The sequence below is a fragment of the Geotrypetes seraphini genome, chromosome 2 (assembly GCF_902459505.1).
Source record: "Geotrypetes seraphini chromosome 2, aGeoSer1.1, whole genome shotgun sequence".
Classification (NCBI taxonomy): Eukaryota; Metazoa; Chordata; class Amphibia; order Gymnophiona; family Dermophiidae; genus Geotrypetes; species Geotrypetes seraphini.
Window position 1 is genome coordinate 500,641,707 of NC_047085.1, and position 19,305 is coordinate 500,661,011.

Here is a 19,305-nt window from a genome sequence, read left to right on the forward strand (position 1 = left end):
TCACAGTAATTCAAAAACGGCTTGACCGATTTGAACGAAACTTGGTATGCAGATCCCTCACTACCTGGGGTGATATGTTCTGGGGGTCTCGCGGCCCACAACTCTATGTTGCTTGCTCAAGGGTGGGTTCATCCAAAAATTTATATGTTCTTGCTCCAGGAGGTGAAACTAAAATTGTTGTTTATAATCACGTTTTGCGTTAGTTGTATTGTATTCATTTTGTCAAATATTTCACATTATAATTTGAATATTGTACTTTTTATTAAGCTGTAAAAAAATAATTTCATTCACCACTATAAAGTATCTTTATTTGAATCCATTTACAGTGTTATTGCTATAATTACATACCCGTGCAACGCCGGGGCATCAGCTAGTAAGAACATAAGAACAGCCATACTGGATCAAACCATGTGTTATTTCACTTAGGGGATTGTGAGCAGACTGAGTGCACTGCTTATGCTCCTTAGTTTCCCTGGCCAGGCGGTAGGGTTCTGGAATTCAAAGCACGGCCTACTCTTTGTCACCTTGTGGGGAAGGGGGGGGGAGAAGGGGGCATGCTCTCCTAAACCAGCGTCCTTTGATTGCCTCACACAGTTTGCTGCCCACTCAGACCCTCTTGCTAACAACTCAGGCCCAGATGCACAAAACTCGCCGTGCGTTTTAGCGATCATCGCTAAACCAAGATTTAATCGGTTTTGTGACGAAATGTTGCATCTATCGAAGCCCAAAATGGCAGATCACCGTCTTTTCCGTGGTTTGTAGCAGCCTCCAATAATTGTATGTAAATACGTTGCAATGAGCTCGGCAGTATTAAAATGAGACTCCAATCGATGCCCACATGATGCATAAAATGAAACGTTGGTTTTTAACGCGCTGAAAACGCCGACAAGTCTGGAGGTGCCGTTGCGTTTAAAAAGCACTGAACAGCAGCTTTTTAATTTTATTATTTAGACGATGTGCATGTGTTACACACACAAAATTTGTTCCCATTAAAATTTTAAAAAGTCATGCCGGCAACCCCACCACCACTACCACCACCAACGGCCCCCAAACAAAAAAAAAAACAAAAAAATTCAGCAGGCCACCTGGACTTTCCTGTGAATATCGGAAGGAGGGATGCCCTCTCCCTCCTGCTGATATTCACGGAGGGGTAGGTGTCGGGGATGTGGGAGGGGTCCAGGGGTCAGGGGTGTGTGGGTGGGTCTGGGTGGCTGCCGAGGCAGGAGCAAGTGGACATCCCTCCTGCTGATATTCATGGGGGGGGGGGATTTGGGTGGCCGCCAAGGCAAGAGGGCGTGAACATCCCTCCTGCCGATATTCATGAGGGGGTGGGAGATCTGGATGACCGCTGAGGCAGGAGGAAGGGAGTGAACATCCCTCCTGCCTGTAGTCACGGGAGAGGATGTAGGGGTCCAGGTGGTCTGCTTTTTTTTTGTTGTTGTTCAGGGGGCCATCGTCAGAAGAGGGCCATCATGGGGGAGCCAGCATAGCATTTTTTTTTAATGGGGACAGATATTGTGAGTGTGTAACACATGTACAACATCTGTGCCCATTTAAAAAAAAAGAAAGAAAGTCTTCCTACCCCAAACAGCTGAGTGGCAGGAAGCTGCTTCTATAATAATAACTTTATTTTTCTATACCGCCATAGTCAGGTGACTTCTAGGCGGTTCACACTGTAAGAAGGCTGGACATTCAGCGAATAACAAGGTCACAATACAATACAATAAGTCAACATACAATACAAGACAAAACAATACAATACAGTACAATACAATACAATGAGTGTATACAACACAGTACAATATAATACAACGAGCTGGGCTTCCCCTGCCACTCAGCTGTTCGGGCTTCCCCTGCTGGCTCTGCACGTGTCAGTCACTTTTCCAGCACCTGATTGGATGGGATTATGGCGGATCTCCGTGAAAACAAAGCGAGTAGGAATCAAAGCAAGGCACACGCAGAGATGACTAAGTAAAATAAATTGCTCTTTATTATGACTTTTCATAAAACGGACTCATAAAGAGTAATTTATTTTACTTAGTCATCTCTGCGTGTGCCTTGCTTTGATTCCCACTCGCTTTGTTTGCTTTTTGGAGGGGTTTCTATATCTTCTCTGTGTACTGTGGTTCTCCGAGAAACTCATTTGCATGCAAAATAGTTTCAACCATCGATCGCCGTTTTGAAATCGGACTATTTCCCAGCACTATAGCGACCCGACGGATTTTACCGGCGATATTAGAAAATTTGGCCCTCAATTCCTTTAGTCCTCTCACTCAGACTTACACTACCTTCAATCCCATTATTCGTCGTCTGCTCTCTCTTCTTCATTCAACCCATCGCTCCTTCAAATCTTCTTACCATCTTGCTCTCTCATCTTCACTTTTCTTCTCCTCCACCTAAATCAGTGTCCTGCAAACTTTCTCGAGCCGCGGCATACTAAATGTAGTGGCCGTGACTCGAGACATCCGGAAGTGCGCGGACATCGCAGTGATGACATCTGCACATGCGCGAAGGCCCTCCAGACAGGCCCCGAGACGAGAGTAGGGGGGTCGTGCCAATATGGAAAAGGGCTGGAGAGAAGGAAAGGTGCTGGCGTCGGCCGATTGCCTACAGCAGGGGTGTCAAAGTCCCTCCTGGAGGGCCGCAATCCAGTCGGGTTTTCAGGATTTCCCCAATGAATATGCATGAGATCTATTAGCATACAATGACATCGGTGCATGCAAATAGATCCCATGCATATTCGTTGGGGAAATCCTGAAAACCCGACTGGATTGCGGCCCTCCAGGAGGGACTTTGACACCCCTGGCCTACAGGATATGCCTCTCGCCACAAGAGGCACGTCCTGTAGGCAGTCAGCCGGAGCTGGCGCATCTCCTCCTCCCCCTCAGCGTGCCACTGCACACCTGAAATCTCAGAAGGCACACAGTTTGCCATACACTGCCCTAAATCAATCATTCACTGAGCGTTCACATATCATATGGTGAAATAACACATGCTTACTGTAAATGGTGCAACGCGTAAATGACAAACGATGACGTGACCAGAAGTGGTTGGACTTAACTCACTGACTGAGGGAATAGTGCAGAAGAGGAATAGGACTCCAGACTTGGTAACTGAGTTGGGGGGGGGGGAGGGGAACATATCAAGAAACTGAGTAGTAATTTCAAGGGGATAATGAGGACCTGGCAATTGCTAGGTATGAATGGAGGTGTGTTAGATGGATTCGGAGTATGAGTGAGGGTGGGAAGAGGCGTTTCTTGTGAATTCCACTGACCATCCATGCCACTCCCCTAGCCACACAACTTCTGAATCATGCGTGAGAGGTTTGAGTGCGGGTCTTTAAAGAATCGCACACAACCAAATTAATGCCAATTATTTATTCATTCAGTTTTCTATATTGTTCTCCCAGGGGAGCTCAAAATGATTTACATGAATTTATTCAGGTACTCTAGTATTTTTCCCTGTCTGTCCCAGTGGGCTCACAATCTATCTAATGTACCTGGGGCAATGGGGGGGATTAAGTGACTTGCCCAGGGTCACAAGGAGCAGCGTGGGTTTGAACCCACAACCCCAGGGTGCTGAGGCTGTAGCTTTAATCACTGCGTCACTCTAGAAATCAAAATGTAGTAAAAGTGAGCCCAGTATAGGACAATCAAGCCATTGTGACATCACTGATGAGGTCGGCTCTTAGGCATTGGTGGAATGAGGCATTGTGATGTCACAATACCAGCTCTGGTTATCAGAGGCTGAAGCTTTTCACACTATTGATTCATTCAATTTTCTATTCTGTTCTGCTAAGGGAGTTCAGAATGGTTTACATGAATTTATTCAGGCATTTTTCCCTGTCTGTCTTGGTGGGCTTACAATCTTGGTGGGGGTAATCGTCAGTGAGGACATGAAGTCTGCCAATCAAGTGGAGCAGGCTTCGTCCAAGGCAAGACAAATCATGGGCTGCATACGAAGGGGTTTCGTCAGTCATAAGGCGGAAGTCATTATGCCATTGTATAGATCCATGGTGAGGCCCTACCTGGAATACTGTGTGCAATTCTGGAGGCCGCATTATCGCAAGGATGTGCTGAGACTGGAGTCGGTGCAAAGAATGGCCACCCGGATGGTCTCGGGACTCAAGGATCTACCATACGAAAAACGGCTTGACAAATTACAGCTATACTCGCTCGAGGAGCGCAGAGAGAGGGGACATGATCGAGACGTTCAAGTATCTTACGGGCCACATCGAGGCGGAGGAAGATATCTTCTTTTTCAAGGGTCCCACGACAACAAGAGGGCATCCGTTGAAAATCAGGGGCGGGAAACTACGAGGTGACACCAGGAAATTCTTTTTCACTGAAAGAGTGGTTGATTGCTGGAATAGTCTTCCACTACAGGTGATTGAGGCCAGCAGCGTGCCTGATTTTAAGGCCAAATGGGATCGGCACATGGGATCTATTCACAGGGCAAAGGTAGGGGAGGGACATTAAGGTGGGCAGACTAGATGGGCTGTGGGCCCTTATCTGCCATCTATTTCTATGTTTCTATGTTTCTATCTAATGTACCTGGGGCAATGGGTTGATTAAGTGACTTGCCCAATTATCGATTAACAGCCAATTTACTTTCATATGAATCTCAGGATTGCATGCAAAGTTAGGTAATAATGCTCAATGTAAATACTCCACTTTTTAAAATTAGAGAGCCCATTCTCAATGGAAGAAAAAGCCTCACGTTTTCTTTAGGTCGGGCATGAATACTCAGACCTCCACCAACATCATTGGCAAAAGCACTTCCGAAGAGAATGTGCAAATTACCGCATACAACTCTTAGTGCAGGACTAAATTAGCTATTGCTTCTCTTTGTGAGGGAACCAGTGATGTTTGAATGATAGCCAATGTTTCACGGTCAAAAACCATTTCTTCAGGGCTTATTTACTTTCAGTTTTCTCCAACACCTTTTGAGCTGCTTTCCATCACCCAACACCAATGGATTTTCAAAACCTGTAGATCAACACATCCGATGTCCTGGCTGCCGCTCTTGCGATGCACAAGGTCTGCCACCAGAAGTTTTAGAAATGTTTGCAGTAGATACTGGATACTAAAACTGGGTGGGTGGCACCAGAGGATGCCAGGATTTTGCCAACAACCCCCAAGTTTTGGACCCTAGGCAACCACCTAAGTCAAGTGATGGAAGAGCTGCTGGCTGGTTACCAGTTCTACCATGCTGTCAAACCAGTAGTTCTCAGGTGTGAAAAGCCATGGGTATTTACCATGTATGTACACTGTAAGCTTGGTATTCATCAATTTAACATATCATTGCATTTAACATATCATTGGACTTAGGGATATTTGGAGTATTGAGATTGGACAGACAATTTCTGCATCTCAATGGCAAAGATTTTGATCCTGGAGATTACGATCTACAAGGTCAGCATCTATGAGTCAAACGTGGATGTTTTTGTTACATAGAGTTTTATGGACCCCAACACGTTTACAAAAAGTAGATAGCACGAGATCCAATAGTAATTTGTAAAATTGTAAATTTGTAAATTTGTAAATTAGAAGTTGGGATGCTAGATCATTTAATTTTTTTTTGTCCATGCATAAATGCTTTTTGGAAATTAATTTGGCCCCAAATTAATAAATTATTAGAAAACCATGTAGGACTCTCATATGATACTATATTATTTGGTACAGCAATGAGAACTCAGAGTCCGATTTCTGCAAATAATAATAAGCTATTATTAATATTGACAGGGGTCGCCATGCAACAAATTACTCAAAATTGGAAAGACTATACTAAATTAAATTACACATTTTGGTGGAATTCAGTTTGCCACATATATAAGATGGAAAAGATAATAGCGTTACAACAAGGGAATATTCATAATTTTAAAAAAGTGTGGAGACCATTGGCTAGTTACTCTAATGATCAGATATCTTAGCACATGGATAGACTATATTGGGGTTAGGGAGGGTAATATATTTTTATTTGGAAATAGGAATATTGATAAAAAGGGGGGATAGCTATTTCATATTATAAGAGTATTTGAATAATGAATAAAGATTTATAAAAACAAAAACATATCATTGCACTCATTTTCAAAAGAGAAGAAGCATCTCAAAAGCGACACACGTTTTTCCGACCAAAGCATCTAAAAATGCGATCTTTGGAAAGATATAACAACATATAAGAATAGCCTTAGTGGGTCAGACCAATGGTCCATCAAGCCCAGTAGCCTGTTAGGGTGCTGGGATGATGCATGCTAAGCGTGAATTCTAAATCAGCAATCATGTGCAGAATTGCCACTGTAGCACGCTACGACAAAGTTCCTCATGAGAGGCTCCTGAGAAAATTAAAGTCATGGGATAGGAGGCAAAGTTCAGTTGTAGATTAGGAATTGGTTATCGGATAGAAAACAGAGGGTAGGGTTAAATGGTCATTTTTCTCAATGGAGGAATGGAGGAGAGCAAACAGTGGAGTGCCATAGGGGTCTGTAATGGGACCGGTGCTATTTAACTTATTTATAAACGATCTGGAAATTGGAATGACGAGTGAGGTGATTAAATTTGCAGATGACACTAAACTGTTCAAAGTTGTTAAAACGCATGCGGATTGTGAAACATTGCAGGCAGACCTTAGGAAATTGGAAGACAGGGCGTCCAAGTGGCAGATAAAATTTAATGTGGACAAATGTAAAGTGGTGCATATTGGAAAGAATAACCCAAATCACAGTTACTGGATGCTATGGTCCACCTTGGGGGTTAGCGCCCATGAAAGGGATCTGGATGTCATTGTAGACAATACGATGAAATCTTCCGCCCAATGTGCAGCAGTGGCCAAAAAAGCAAACAAGATGCTAGGAATTAGTAAAATAAAAAGGAAGGTTAACAAGACTAAGAATATTATAATGCCCCTGTATCGCTCCATGGTGCGACCTCACCTGGAGTATTGCATTCAATTCTGGTCTCCTTATCTCAAGAAAGATATAGTGGTGCTAGAAAAGGTTCAAAGAAGAGCGACCAAGTTGGTAAAGAGAATGGAATGCTCTCGTATGGGGAAAGACTAAAACGGTTAGGGCTCTTCAGCTTGGAAAAGAGACGGCTGAGGGGAGACAGGATTGAAATCTACAAAATCTTGAGTGCAGTAGAACGGGTACAAGTGGATCGATTTATCACTCAGTCAAAAATTACAAAGACTATGGAGACATTCGATGAAACTGCAGGGAAATACTTTTAAAACCAATAGGAGGAAATATTTTTTCACTCAGAGAATAGTTAAGCTCTGGAACACATTGCCAAAGGTTTGGTAAAAGTGGATAGCGTAGTTATTTTAAGAAAGGTTTGGACAAATTCCTGAAGGAAAAGTCCATAGTCTGTTATTAAAACATGGGGGAAGCCTCTGCTTGCCTTGGATACGTAGCCTGGAATGTTGCTACTCTTTGGGTTTTGGCCATGTAATAGTGACCTGGATTGGCCACCATGAGAATGAGCTACTGGGCTTCATGGACCATTGGTCCGACCCAGTAAGGCTATTTTCATGTTCTTAAAACAAAAATACGTCTAAAAACCTGCCCAAGTCGACACTTAGACGATCTAAAAGACAGGTTGTCCAAGTGCCAATAATCGAAACGAGTTTTTAGACATATCCAGAGACTTTTTAGGCCTTTGAATCAAGCTGTACGCCCAGAGCAGTAAGAGATGTTTTTGGAGGAGTGGTTAGGGTGGGGTGTGGGCCGACCTAGACTTAGTCGTCCTGCAGGAATAACTGAAGGTTTGACGAGACTGCTTAGATGGAATGTATATGTTGTGACTTAGGCAAAATAGGTATAAGTGCCCGATAGGAATCCAAAGTGACCAGATAACCACTGCAGGGACAAAATAAAGATACCCCCCCCACTCCCCCCTCCCCCCCACCGTGTTCACCGACTCCTTCACACTACCACAAAAATCAGAATAAAGACATACATACCTGCCTCTAGATCATCAGCACTTGGCATAGGAAAACCTATTAGAGTTGCACAGAGGTGGCTTAAGTAGTCTGTGGGGTGGGCTAGTGAACCATAGAGAGGAGGACCTGGGCCCATAAGCCACTCTAACCATTGTATTTATGGTGAAAAATGAGAGGCCACCAAACCTTACTCTTCTGCCATATAGGTGCCACCTGCAGCCATATGGGCTATTGGGGTTGTAGACAGGTGGGTATAGTGGGTTTTGGGGGGGCTCACCACGATCTATAAGGGAGTTGTGGTGAGATTTTTATGTGGCACCCTTTTTGTGAAGTTCACAGCAATACCCTGTAAGGTACTGCCCCTCCCATATCCAGCAGGCCTTGTTCTGGACGTTTCAGACTTGGACGAATATATTTGGACGAGAATGTGGTACAAAGATAGACGTGCTGGCGGTCTGGGCGATCAAACACCTGGATGTACAGAGAGACAATTTTCGGAAAAAAAAAAAAAATCTTTTGGACGTACTTTTCGAGAATGGACCTTTTGAGGCTGCTGATTCTGGGCGACTAGTGTCCTACGTCCAAATCGGACTTGGACGTTTCTTTTGATGATACCCCTCTAAGTCTGCAGTTTTGGGCCTAACTTTCGGCACACGCGCCTACGCTAGATCAATGGCTGGTGTAAATACTCGCACCTGACTAATAACATTCTGTACACTGGTGTTGCCTAAGTGCTGCTCACGCCCCTGTCCCGCCCATGCCACTCCCATTTTCAGGCTATGATCATTAGTGATGACATGAAAACTGCCAATCAAGTGGAAAAGGCTTCCTCCAAGGCAAGACAAAGGATGGGTTGTATCCGTAGAGGTTTTATCAGCAGGATGCCAGAGGTCATAATGCCACTGTATAGGTCCATGGTGAGACCTCATTTGGAATATTGTGTTCAATTCTGGAGACCACATTACCGGAAAGATGTGCTGAGAGTTGAGTCAGTTCAGCGGATGGCCACCAGGATGGCCTCGGGGCACAAGGATCTTCCGTATGGCTGAATAAATTGTGGCTGTACTCACTTGAAGAACGAAGAGAGAGAGGGGACATGATTGAGACATTTAAATATATCACGGGTCGTATCGAGGATATCTTCCGTCTTAGGGGACCTTCGTCCACCAGAGGGCATCCGCTGAAAATCAGGGGAGGGAAATTTCATAGTTACATTACATTACATTACATTAGGGATTTCTATTCCGCCTGTGCCTTGCGGTTCTAGGCGGATTACAATAAAGATGATATCTGGGCATTTCCCGTAGAATTACATTACAGGAGAAGTGTTAATTACAGGTAATAGTGAAGAATTACAGTACATTCAATATCACAGGAGATGTTACATAGCAACTGAGTCAATTTACAACTGGTGGAGAATAAGAATTACAATATATTCTAGATTACAAAAGATGTTACATGAGCTGAGTCAAGTTTCTTCGGATGGAGAGTAGCATCATATGCCTATAAGTGGAGGTGTATTTATTGATTTGATGATTGCATGATGTTGGTTAATTAATGTTGATGATATGGACATAGTGACTCCAGAAAGTATTTCTTCACCGAGAGGGTAGTCGATCATTGGAATGAACTCCCACGGCAGATGATTGAGGCCAACAGCGTGGCAGCTTTCAAAAATAAATGGGATATTCATGTGGGATCTCTAATGATGTAAGGGCAGGGGGTGGTGAGCAAAATCAAGGAGAAGGGTCACTAGAGTGGGCAGACTTGATGGGCTTTGGCCCTTTTCTGCCATCATTTTTCTGTTTCTAATCTCTACAAAGGGCAGTTGTGCATGTTAACTGCTATTTAGCGCCAATTAACACCAATTACTAGCTAATTATTAAGTTGCACACATAACTGACACTATTCCATGAGCTGGATTCACGAACCTGCCCGATCCAGATAGGTCCGACGAATTCTTCAAGCTACAATATGCAGATGGGGGCGATTGGAGGAATGCCCCCATCTGCCTGCCCGGATCGCTGATGTGCGATCCCCACGTATGAGCAGACCATCTGCTCTCCCTGAAGATGGTCTGCGCATGCGTTTTGTGTCCGGCGGGGTGGGGGGGGGGGTTTACTGTTGTTTTCAAGCTCTCCTGCTCCTTTTATCCCCGGCAGCGGCGGCACTCAGCTGGTCATGCCCTGCTTTCTGCACCTTCCCTGCAGTGCCAGCCCACGGGTTTAAAGCGGGGCTGCACTGCAGCATGCAGTCCCGCGTTAAACCCGCGGGCTCACACTGCAGGGAAGGAAGCAGAGATCCGTCTGGGCAGCGAGAGAACGAACATTGCTTCATGTGTCAGGGAGCCAACAAGCACTGCTCTCCCCCCCCCCCCCCACCGGCTGGACAGTGGGAAAAGGAGGGTTTGCAACTGGTCCCCAGCAGTCACTTCTTCAGTTGATCGGCCAGCCCAGTCGGATCGAGAATTTTGTGTTGGGAATCGCATCCCTGCCCACTTTGCATGCGTTTCTCCTCATTTGCATGCATGGATTGCAGGAGAGGTTAGTGAATGGGACCCCGAAGGAAATCTGGTCGCAAAGGGGTCGCAAACCGATCGGTACACGATCGGTTTGCTTTGTGAATCTAGCCCTATAACTTGCGTGCGCCGCCTTGCCTTGTTAATGGTCTTAAATTTGTTAAACCCTGCTATTTAGCAGCAATCAATGCCAATTAGAAGCTAATTATTAAGGGCCCCTTTTATCAAGCTGCGCTAGAGGTTTTTAGTGTGGTAAATGTTCCGAGGCTCATAGAATTCCTATGAGTGTCGGAGAACTTACCTCGCCAGCCCGCACTAAGAACCTATAGCGTAGCTTGATAAAGGAAGGGGGGGGGGAGCGGAATCAGTTACGTGCATAACTGACACTATTCCAAGGGTGTCCAACCTGCGGCTCCGTGAAATATTTTGTGTGTGAAGTATTTTGTGTGGCCCTGGTCGAAGGCGATGCAGTGTTTTCCTCTGCTGCCCCCGGGTGTTTACCATCTTGCCGGCTCCCTCCTCTGTCTTGCTGCAGCGTTTGCGCGGCCTCAGAAACATTTTTTTTTTTTCGGTCAGTGCGGCCCGGGGAAACCAAAAGGTTGGACACCCCTGCACTATTCTATAAATTTGTGTGCACCGACTTTTCCTATTAGGCGGCTGTTACCTGGAATATATTCCCGTTTTCTGTGAGGAGAAGCACAAATTGTGATTAAATCGGTTCTCTTCAAAGACTATTTATTATGATGTTAAAATATGAAGTCTAAAGATTGTTTTATGTCGCTTTTCTGGTTTATTTCCAGTTTCTGTTGATCCTTGTAACTCGCACTGAGCTGAGGAGATATGAATTGTATTACACGCCCGATATTTTTCAGTATAACACGCTATGGGCCCCTTTAACTAAGCTATGGTACGGACCAGAGCGTGCTTTCTGTGGCTTAAGAGGGCTTATGCGGAATTCGCTGAGGCATCCCACAGTAAGTTCCAAATGTACACATTCAAACCACAATTGTGCTTTTTTCCCTTCATTTCTGGCTGAAAAATAGGCATTGGGGAAAAACTGACGCTCGGTGCTATTAACGCCCCTTATAGAATAGCACGGAGCGTTGATTTTATGCCTGGAACAATCTGCCAGACTCTGTACGTCAGGCTCCGCCTCTGACAGTATGCAAATCCATGCTAAAAGCCCACTTTATGGAAGCTGCTATTGAGACAGACATGGGGGAAGCCACTGCTTGCCCTGGATCGGTTGCATGGAATGTTGCTACTATTTGAGATTCCGGAATCTTGCTATTTGGGATTCTGCATGGAATGTTTGTACTCTTTGGGTTTTGGCCAGGTACTAGGGACCTGGATTGGCCACCGTGAGAACGGGATACTGGGCTTGATGGACCATTGGTCTGACCCAATATGGCAGTTCTTATGCTCTTACGTGAGCCAAGTATAGGTCAATGAAGCCATTGTGACATCACTGATGAGGTTGGCTCTGAGGTACTGTGGAATGAGGCATTTTGACATCACAATCTCAGCTCTGGAATGTTGCTCTCATTGGGGTTCCGGAATCTTGCTATTCTTTGAGATGCTGGAATGTTGCTACTCCTTGGGTTTTGGCCAGGTACTAGGGACCTGGATTGGCTACCGTGAGAACGGGCTACTGGGTTTGATGGACCATTGGTTTGACCCAGTAAGGCTTTTCTTATGTTCTTATGCTTTTAAGTCCTAACTTCAACCCACTTGTAAAGCACCCATATTTGTTTGTCACTCCTGCTATAGACCCCCCACCCCCCCCATCTGCCTTGTCAACCCCTCTGTAATTCCCTACATGAGCAGAATATATAGATTTTGGCCTGTGTGTCTGTCGTAATTAGATTATAAGCTCTTTTAAGCAGGGACTATCTCTTGCGTGTTTAATGTACAGCGCTGCATGCATCTCGTAATGCTATAGAAATGGTAAGTAGGAGGGGGTACCTTAACTAAAGCATGCCGGACAACGGCGCGAAAACAATCCCGCAACGACATTTGCACGCCACCGGTTCCTCGGCTTTGAGGGCTTTCCGTTTGCGTTATGAGTAAGTGTAGGTGGGGAACCACCCCCCAGTAAACGCACCCCACCCAGTAAACTTACAAGTGCTTGTGCTACAGTGAAAACTCCTGTTTTTTCCGGTCTTTGGGAGTTTTCCCCCCAATGGGAGCGCGAGTACTTGTAAGTTTAGTGGGGGGTTTCCCACCCATACCCCCCTCACAGCACAAAGGGTAAGCCCTGAAAGGTGGTATGCATCTATCCTGTGCGCAAATGTCACCGTGGGATTATCAGCGCACTTTTTACGGGTCACCGTAGGAGGAAGAGGAGGGTGTATCTGGGAGGTGGCGAGTGCTGTGTACTAACTGATTAGTGCAGAATTAACATGTGAGCCCTTACCACCTAAAAAATAGGTGGTGGTAAGTGCTCAAATGCTAATTTTTGGTAAAAACCACGCACTAATGGCAACATTAGCGCGTGAGGAACAAACAAACCAAAACTGCAGATATGTACAACGATGTAGGCAAATTTTATTGTGACAAGCAAACTATATATGTTTTTTCCTTTATCTACCATGGTATGTATTTTTACATTCATTCGTTTTTCTTTTTTCTCTTTCTCCATTTCGTTGCTCATATTTTCCTTCATTATTTAAATTTGATGCTATTATTTATGTATTATCATAACACTGGTTCTCCTTCTTTTTTTCTTTTTTCTTTCTTTTCTTTGCACTACCTTATTGGCTTATGTCCCGTCACAGTTCGTTCATACTTAACACTAGCAGTCATTTATTATCAGTTCTGTCTTTTCTGCACGCATTTCTATTGACATTGCATGCGTACTTATCACCTTTTAAAACATATATTTGTCCTCATGCTTTTAAATTTCTTAATATTATAGTCTATGGTCAAATTGATCATCTTGTTGTCTTATTCTTAATATTTGTTATCTTTTCATTTTTATTATTATTACAACTGTTTATATTATTGTATTTTTAATATTGTGTTTTATGTTATATCTGTACCTAATAGGACCCCTGATGAAGGTTGTCCGAAACACGGACCGTGTTGGGTCCCCCGTTTGGTAAAAAGGTTTTAATATATAGTTTGCTTGTCACAATAAAATTCGCCTACATCGTTGTACATATCTGCAGTTTTGGTTTGTTTGTTCCTGGCTGGTTTTTTTTACTGCAGACGAGGTTGGACCTCCTTTCTTTTGGTTCTGTTGCTCTGAACATTAGCGCGTGACCATGAATTTGGATAATAGAAAATCAGCCATTTTCCAGCAGTGGTAAAAATACTAGAACTAGGGGACATATGATGAAGCTACTAAGTAGAAGATTTAAAACAAACTGGAGAAAATATTCCTTCACTCAATGTGTAATTAAACTCTGGAATTCTTTGCCAGAGAACATGATGAAATCAATTAGCTTAGCAGGGTTTAAAAAAAATTGAATAATTTCCTAAAACAAAAGTCCATAAGTTATTATTAAGAAAGACTTGGGAAAATACACTGCTTATTCCTAGGATAAGCAGCATAAAATCTGGTTTTCTTCTTGGGATCTTGACAAGTACTTGTGACCTGGGTTGACCATTGTTGGAGACAGGATACTGGGCTTGATGGACCTTCAGCCTGTTCCAGTATGGCAACTCTTATGTTCTTATGGCCTTAGTGCTTGGGAAAGACCCATGTAGGAGCACACTAAGGCCTTGTTCTACTGCGGTTTTGTAAAAGGACCCTTATATGTAGGGTTACTATATGGCTCCAGAAAAAGGAGGATGGATCGAGACATCTGGGTTTTACTTCCATTGAAAGCAATAGAAGTAAAACCCGGATGTCTCAATCCGTCCTATTTCTGGAGCCGTATGGTAACCCTACTGCAGAGCTGGCCAAGTCCGTCCTCGAGATCTATTGGTAGGCCAGGTTTTCAGGATATCCACAATAAATATGCATGAGAGATATTTACATAGCAAGAAGGCAGTACAGGCAAATCTTTCTCATACATATTCATTGTGGATATCTTGAAAACCTGGCCTGCCAGTAGATCTCGAGGACCGGACTTGGGCAACCCTGCCCTACTGTGTCTGAATTCTGGAGCCATATGGTAACCCAGACTGTGTCTGAATTCAAGAGGGCCTCAGAGAGATAGAAAGAGATGATGGTTATTGTGGACGGGCAGACTAGATGGGCCATTTGGCCTTTATCTGCCGTCATGTTTTTATAACCATAAAGCTCTATGACCTCACAATGCAGGTGTAAAGAGCCTTAGCCTATAGGAAGAGGAGATGCAAATGTTAAGAGCCTTAGCCAATAGGGCAGGGGTAGGGAACTCCGGTCCTCGAGAGCCGTATTCCAGTTGGGTTTTCAGGATTTTCCCAATGAATAGGCATTGAAAGCAGTGCATGCAAATAGATCTCATGCACATTCATTGGGGAAATCCTGAAAACCCGACTGGAATACGGCTCTAGAGGATCGGAGTTCCCTACCCCTGCAATAAGAAGAGGAGGAGATAGTGGATGCTGCGGATGGGCATACTAGATAGGCCATTTGGCCTTTATCTGCCGTCATGTTTCTATAACCATAAAGCTCTATGACCTCACAATGCAGGTGTAAAGAGCCTTAGCCTATAGGAAGAGGAGATGCAAATGTTAAGAGCCTGAGCCAATAAGAAGAGGAGGAGATAGTGGATTCTGCGGATGGGCAGACTAGATGGGCCATTTGGCCTTTGTCTGCCATCATGTTTCTATAACCATAAAGCTCTATGACAGGGGTGTCCAATGTCGGTCCTCGAGGGCCGCAATCCAGTCGGGTTTTCAGGATTTCCCCAATGAATATGTATGAGATCTATTAGCATACAATGAAAGCAGTGCATGCAAATAGATCTCATGCATATTCATTGGGGAAATCCTGAAAACCCGACTGGATTTCGGTCCTCGAGGACCGACATTGGACATCCCTGCTCTATGACCTCACAATGCAGGTGTAAAGAGCCTTAGCCTATAGCAAGAGGAGATGCAAATGTTAAGAGCCTGAGCCAATAAGAAGAGGAGGAGATAGTGGATGCTGCGGATGGGCAGACTAGATGGGCCATTTGACCTTTGTCTGCCATCATGTTTCTATAACCATAAAGCTCTATGACCTCACAATGCAGGCGTAAAGAGCCTTAGCCTATAGGAAGAGGAGATGCAAATATAAAGAGCCTTAGCCAATAGGGAAAGGAGGAGATAGTGGATGCTGCGGATGGGCAGACTAGATGGGCCATTTGGCCTTTGTCTGCCATCATGTTTCTATGTAATATGTATTTATCCAGTTGGACACATTACCAGGCCTCATGTGCTGAATACCCACTATTCATTCATGTAACACGTCATATGTAATCATTCATGCTATCATGCTATTTGCCTGGTGTTTCTCAGCATAACACACTGTGTGTATTTACCCAGTCTGACACTCTGTATGCCAAATACAACATATTGTGTGTATCTACCAGGACTTGACACAGCATATGCCACAGAATTGCTAAGTTACCCATTTCCACAGCAAGATTGAAGGTCAGTCCTGGATTTTTGGCAAATTTATCCTGATACTCTACAGCAGTGTTTCTCAACTCGGTCCTGGAGTAACCCCCCTTTGCCAGTTAGGTTTTCCGGATATCCACAATGAATATGCATGAAAGAAATTTGCATATAATGGAGGCAATGTGTGCTAGTCAATTTTATGCATGTTCATTGTGGATATCCTGAAAACCTGACTGGCAAGGGGGTTACTCCAGGAATGAGTTGAGAAACACTGCTCTTCAGGACTGGCAGCACCAATTTCAATAGGTAGAATCGAGAATTACATGTGCTACATTGCTCTTGAATACAAGTCAAACGGAATAATTTGGCAACTGTATATGCCTGGTATGTTTTAGGTAAAAGGCTGGCAGCCGGATCCAGATGTGCAGGACATAGTTGATCCGATCCTGGATTTTTTTCCCCAGTGCATGCTGGGATTCGTAGTTTTGCTTTTCTTATGCAATGCAAAATGGTCTTTGCAGGCAATGGGGTAAACCCAGAATTAGATCAACCCTGACCTGTGAATCTAGATCCAGTTGGAAGCCTTAAATCAGGTGCATCAGGGCCCTGATATACTTTTTTTTAAAAAACCAGGCCCAATATTATATTAACACTCTTTATCACAGTGATTCACTGTGTGCAGAAAGCTGTTTGCATCTCCCACTGTTAACACTGGATTTGCAGATTGGAGAGGCAGTAATGTACGGTGCAAGATTTACCAAGCCTCACCCCTCCAGTGCCAGTTAGGAAACCAGCTCATTAGGGCATGCACTGGACCATCTACTCGACAGCATGCACATGGTAGGCAAAAAAATGGATATAGGCCCACAAGGAGCAATAACTCTTTCGGTTATTAGGGCTGACATGGTGCTGGCTGCTAAGATGCGTCACAGTCTCTAGATAGTACTTCAGCAATCCACGTTTGGCCATCTGGGAGGGCCTGGGGAAGCAGAGGTGGGGGGGGGGAGAAGATAAAGCAGGGAGGCAGATTCATCTTTGGAGAGATTTGTAGCCAGGGAGAGACAGACGCACACAGGAGAGTGTGAGAAATCACAGCCAGAAGGGTAGTGACAGTCAAAGAGAGATTAGAGACAGGGGGAAAAAAAAAGTGACAGAAAGCATAACTGAAGAAAGACATTCTCACTTTGGATCATTCTTAGGTCAGGTCCAGCCTGCAGGGGATCCCATCCCCCTCCCTAAAGGGGATCCCCCCCCCCTTGCAGGGAATCCCATCCCCCTCCCTAAAGGGGATCCATCCCCCCAGACCCAGAACAGCTACCAGAGCCCTGCAAAACACAGAAAAGAGAGAGATGCAGAGTGTTGCCACTTACTTTGCCCCTCGAATTTCCGAATGATGGTGTCCAGGAAGGTGTTCTGGGGGGCAACATGTCCTCGTCGGACGGGCATTCTTAGCCCATGAGCATGCGTCCAGAGAAGCCCCGCTAGCCCAGCGGGCAAGAAGCGTGCTGTCTTCCTCAGACCGTCACCGTGGGCCTCGAGCCAGCAGGCACAATAATCCAGGACTGGGGGGATCCTGCAGGTTCATGCAAGAGTCGTAGGGGGCTCATGCTATCATCCAAGAGCAGGTGCCGGACACCATTCTCCAGAATCTGTCGTCCGGGAACCAAGCCCCAGGGCCAGCCACGATGATTCTAATTGATGCCTTAATCCCAACAGCTGACGCTCCTGCCGTCCCCGGGCAAGAGCGCCTGGAAAGTTTCTGGCGCAAGTTCCAGAGATCACCTGGGGAAGGGCAAGGCAACGAGGTTGACGGACGGGAGGGGACGAGCGTCCCGAAGAGACATCCCCAGCGGTGGCCCAGGGAAGAGTATCGACGCCGCGGACGGGGACAGCATCCAAGAGGGAGGGGCCGTGGGAGATCCAGGGCCAGAGGGTGCCAGGGAGCGGGGAACAGGTGCGCTATACCGCCCCTGCCCGTCCCGAGATGCCCATGCTGGTGGCAGACGGTCACCTAGCCCGATGCAGGAGCATCCTTGTGGCTTCCTTGTTCCCCCAGTCTCGAGCCTGCATCGATGGAGACCTTCCCGGATTCCCCACCAACCTTCCCTCCCTACTACGCTGTCTGGTAACCAGAAGGGGGGTGGAGGGATGTCACATCAACAGCTGCAGGGCAGGAGTGGAGAGGGCTCTCAGCTGGGTGATGGAGAAAGCTTCTCCCCAGCCATCATACACCTGCTCAGATCACACCAGCCTGAACATTCCCTCCCTTTGTTCTGTCTCTTCCTCTTGTCTTTCTGTCTTTGTCTTGCTCTGTACGTACCTCTCTATGTCTTTCTTTCTCTCTCTCTATTTCTCCTCCCCTTCTTAATGATTTGACTGCATGTGTAAACCCAGTACAGCTGACACCCCTGTGTGCTCAGTTAACTCCTTCGGGCCTGCAAGAGCTGGCAGATCTCCCTACCCTAGCAGATTTGGCTGGGATAGATCTTCAGGAGGTGAATATGCCAGGGATCCATCCTAGAAAATATAGCGCTCTGGGCCGGCACTGAATGCAACCATAGGGGGGGGGGGAAGCAATAAGGCTGTAATAGCTGGAGTATAGCAGCCAGGGAAACCGCCTGCTGGGCTCAGAACTAGAGGAGTCTGCATTGCAAGTACTGGTAGTGGTTTAATACCACCTACAAGCCTAGTTACCCAGTTCCAGCCTGGAGACATTTTGGCCAGCCCTGGTTTTGAACTGACATCCCAAAGCAGCATGGGATTTGTAGTTCAATGTGTAATCTAGGAACAGCAGTGCTCCAAGTCCCATAATGCACCAGGATGGGGTAGCCAGAAATCCAGGACTATACCAAAAATCTCCAGCCTCGAACTGAGTAACTTGGCTTCTCTGTTAAATGCTACACTTTTTTGTACAGCATTTGTTAATTATGACTTGATGTATTATTTTTAAAATTTACACCTTAGTATTGGATAAGATATAGGGGGTGGGAATGTGAAAGATAATTAACTGCTAATTGTTTATTATTAATATATGGGGGGGTGGGGTGGGATTCTTTTATATTTATATATTTGGAGGAATATAGGTAAGATTGTCAAGTGATTGGTTAAAGTTTTTATGATGATTTTTATACACTTGATGTAATATTTGAAAATGAATAAAGATTTATAAACAAATAAAATTTACATTTAAAAATGAAACTAAAATAAATATACTACCCACCAGGCTACTAAAATACCCTAGTTCTTCCCCTCCCCTTGACCATAATACCTCTCACTTCCAGGGTTACCATATGGCTCCAGAAAAAAAAGAGGAC

General features: G+C 45.0%; 1 protein-coding gene across 2 annotated transcripts in view; it reads right to left on the reverse strand.

The window, feature by feature from the left end:
- The window catches only part of KCNH2 (potassium voltage-gated channel subfamily H member 2), an 809,359-nt gene extending 791,002 nt beyond the window's left edge, over positions 1 to 18,357 (reverse strand). For both annotated transcript variants that reach the window (XM_033932079.1, XM_033932078.1), the window contains exon 1: positions 17,362 to 18,357. In XM_033932079.1, coding sequence (XP_033787970.1) covers positions 17,362 to 17,437 — 76 coding nt within the window. In that variant the 5' untranslated portion in view covers positions 17,438 to 18,357. The remainder of the gene's footprint in view (positions 1 to 17,361) is intronic.
- Positions 18,358 to 19,305: the final 948 nt, after the last annotated feature.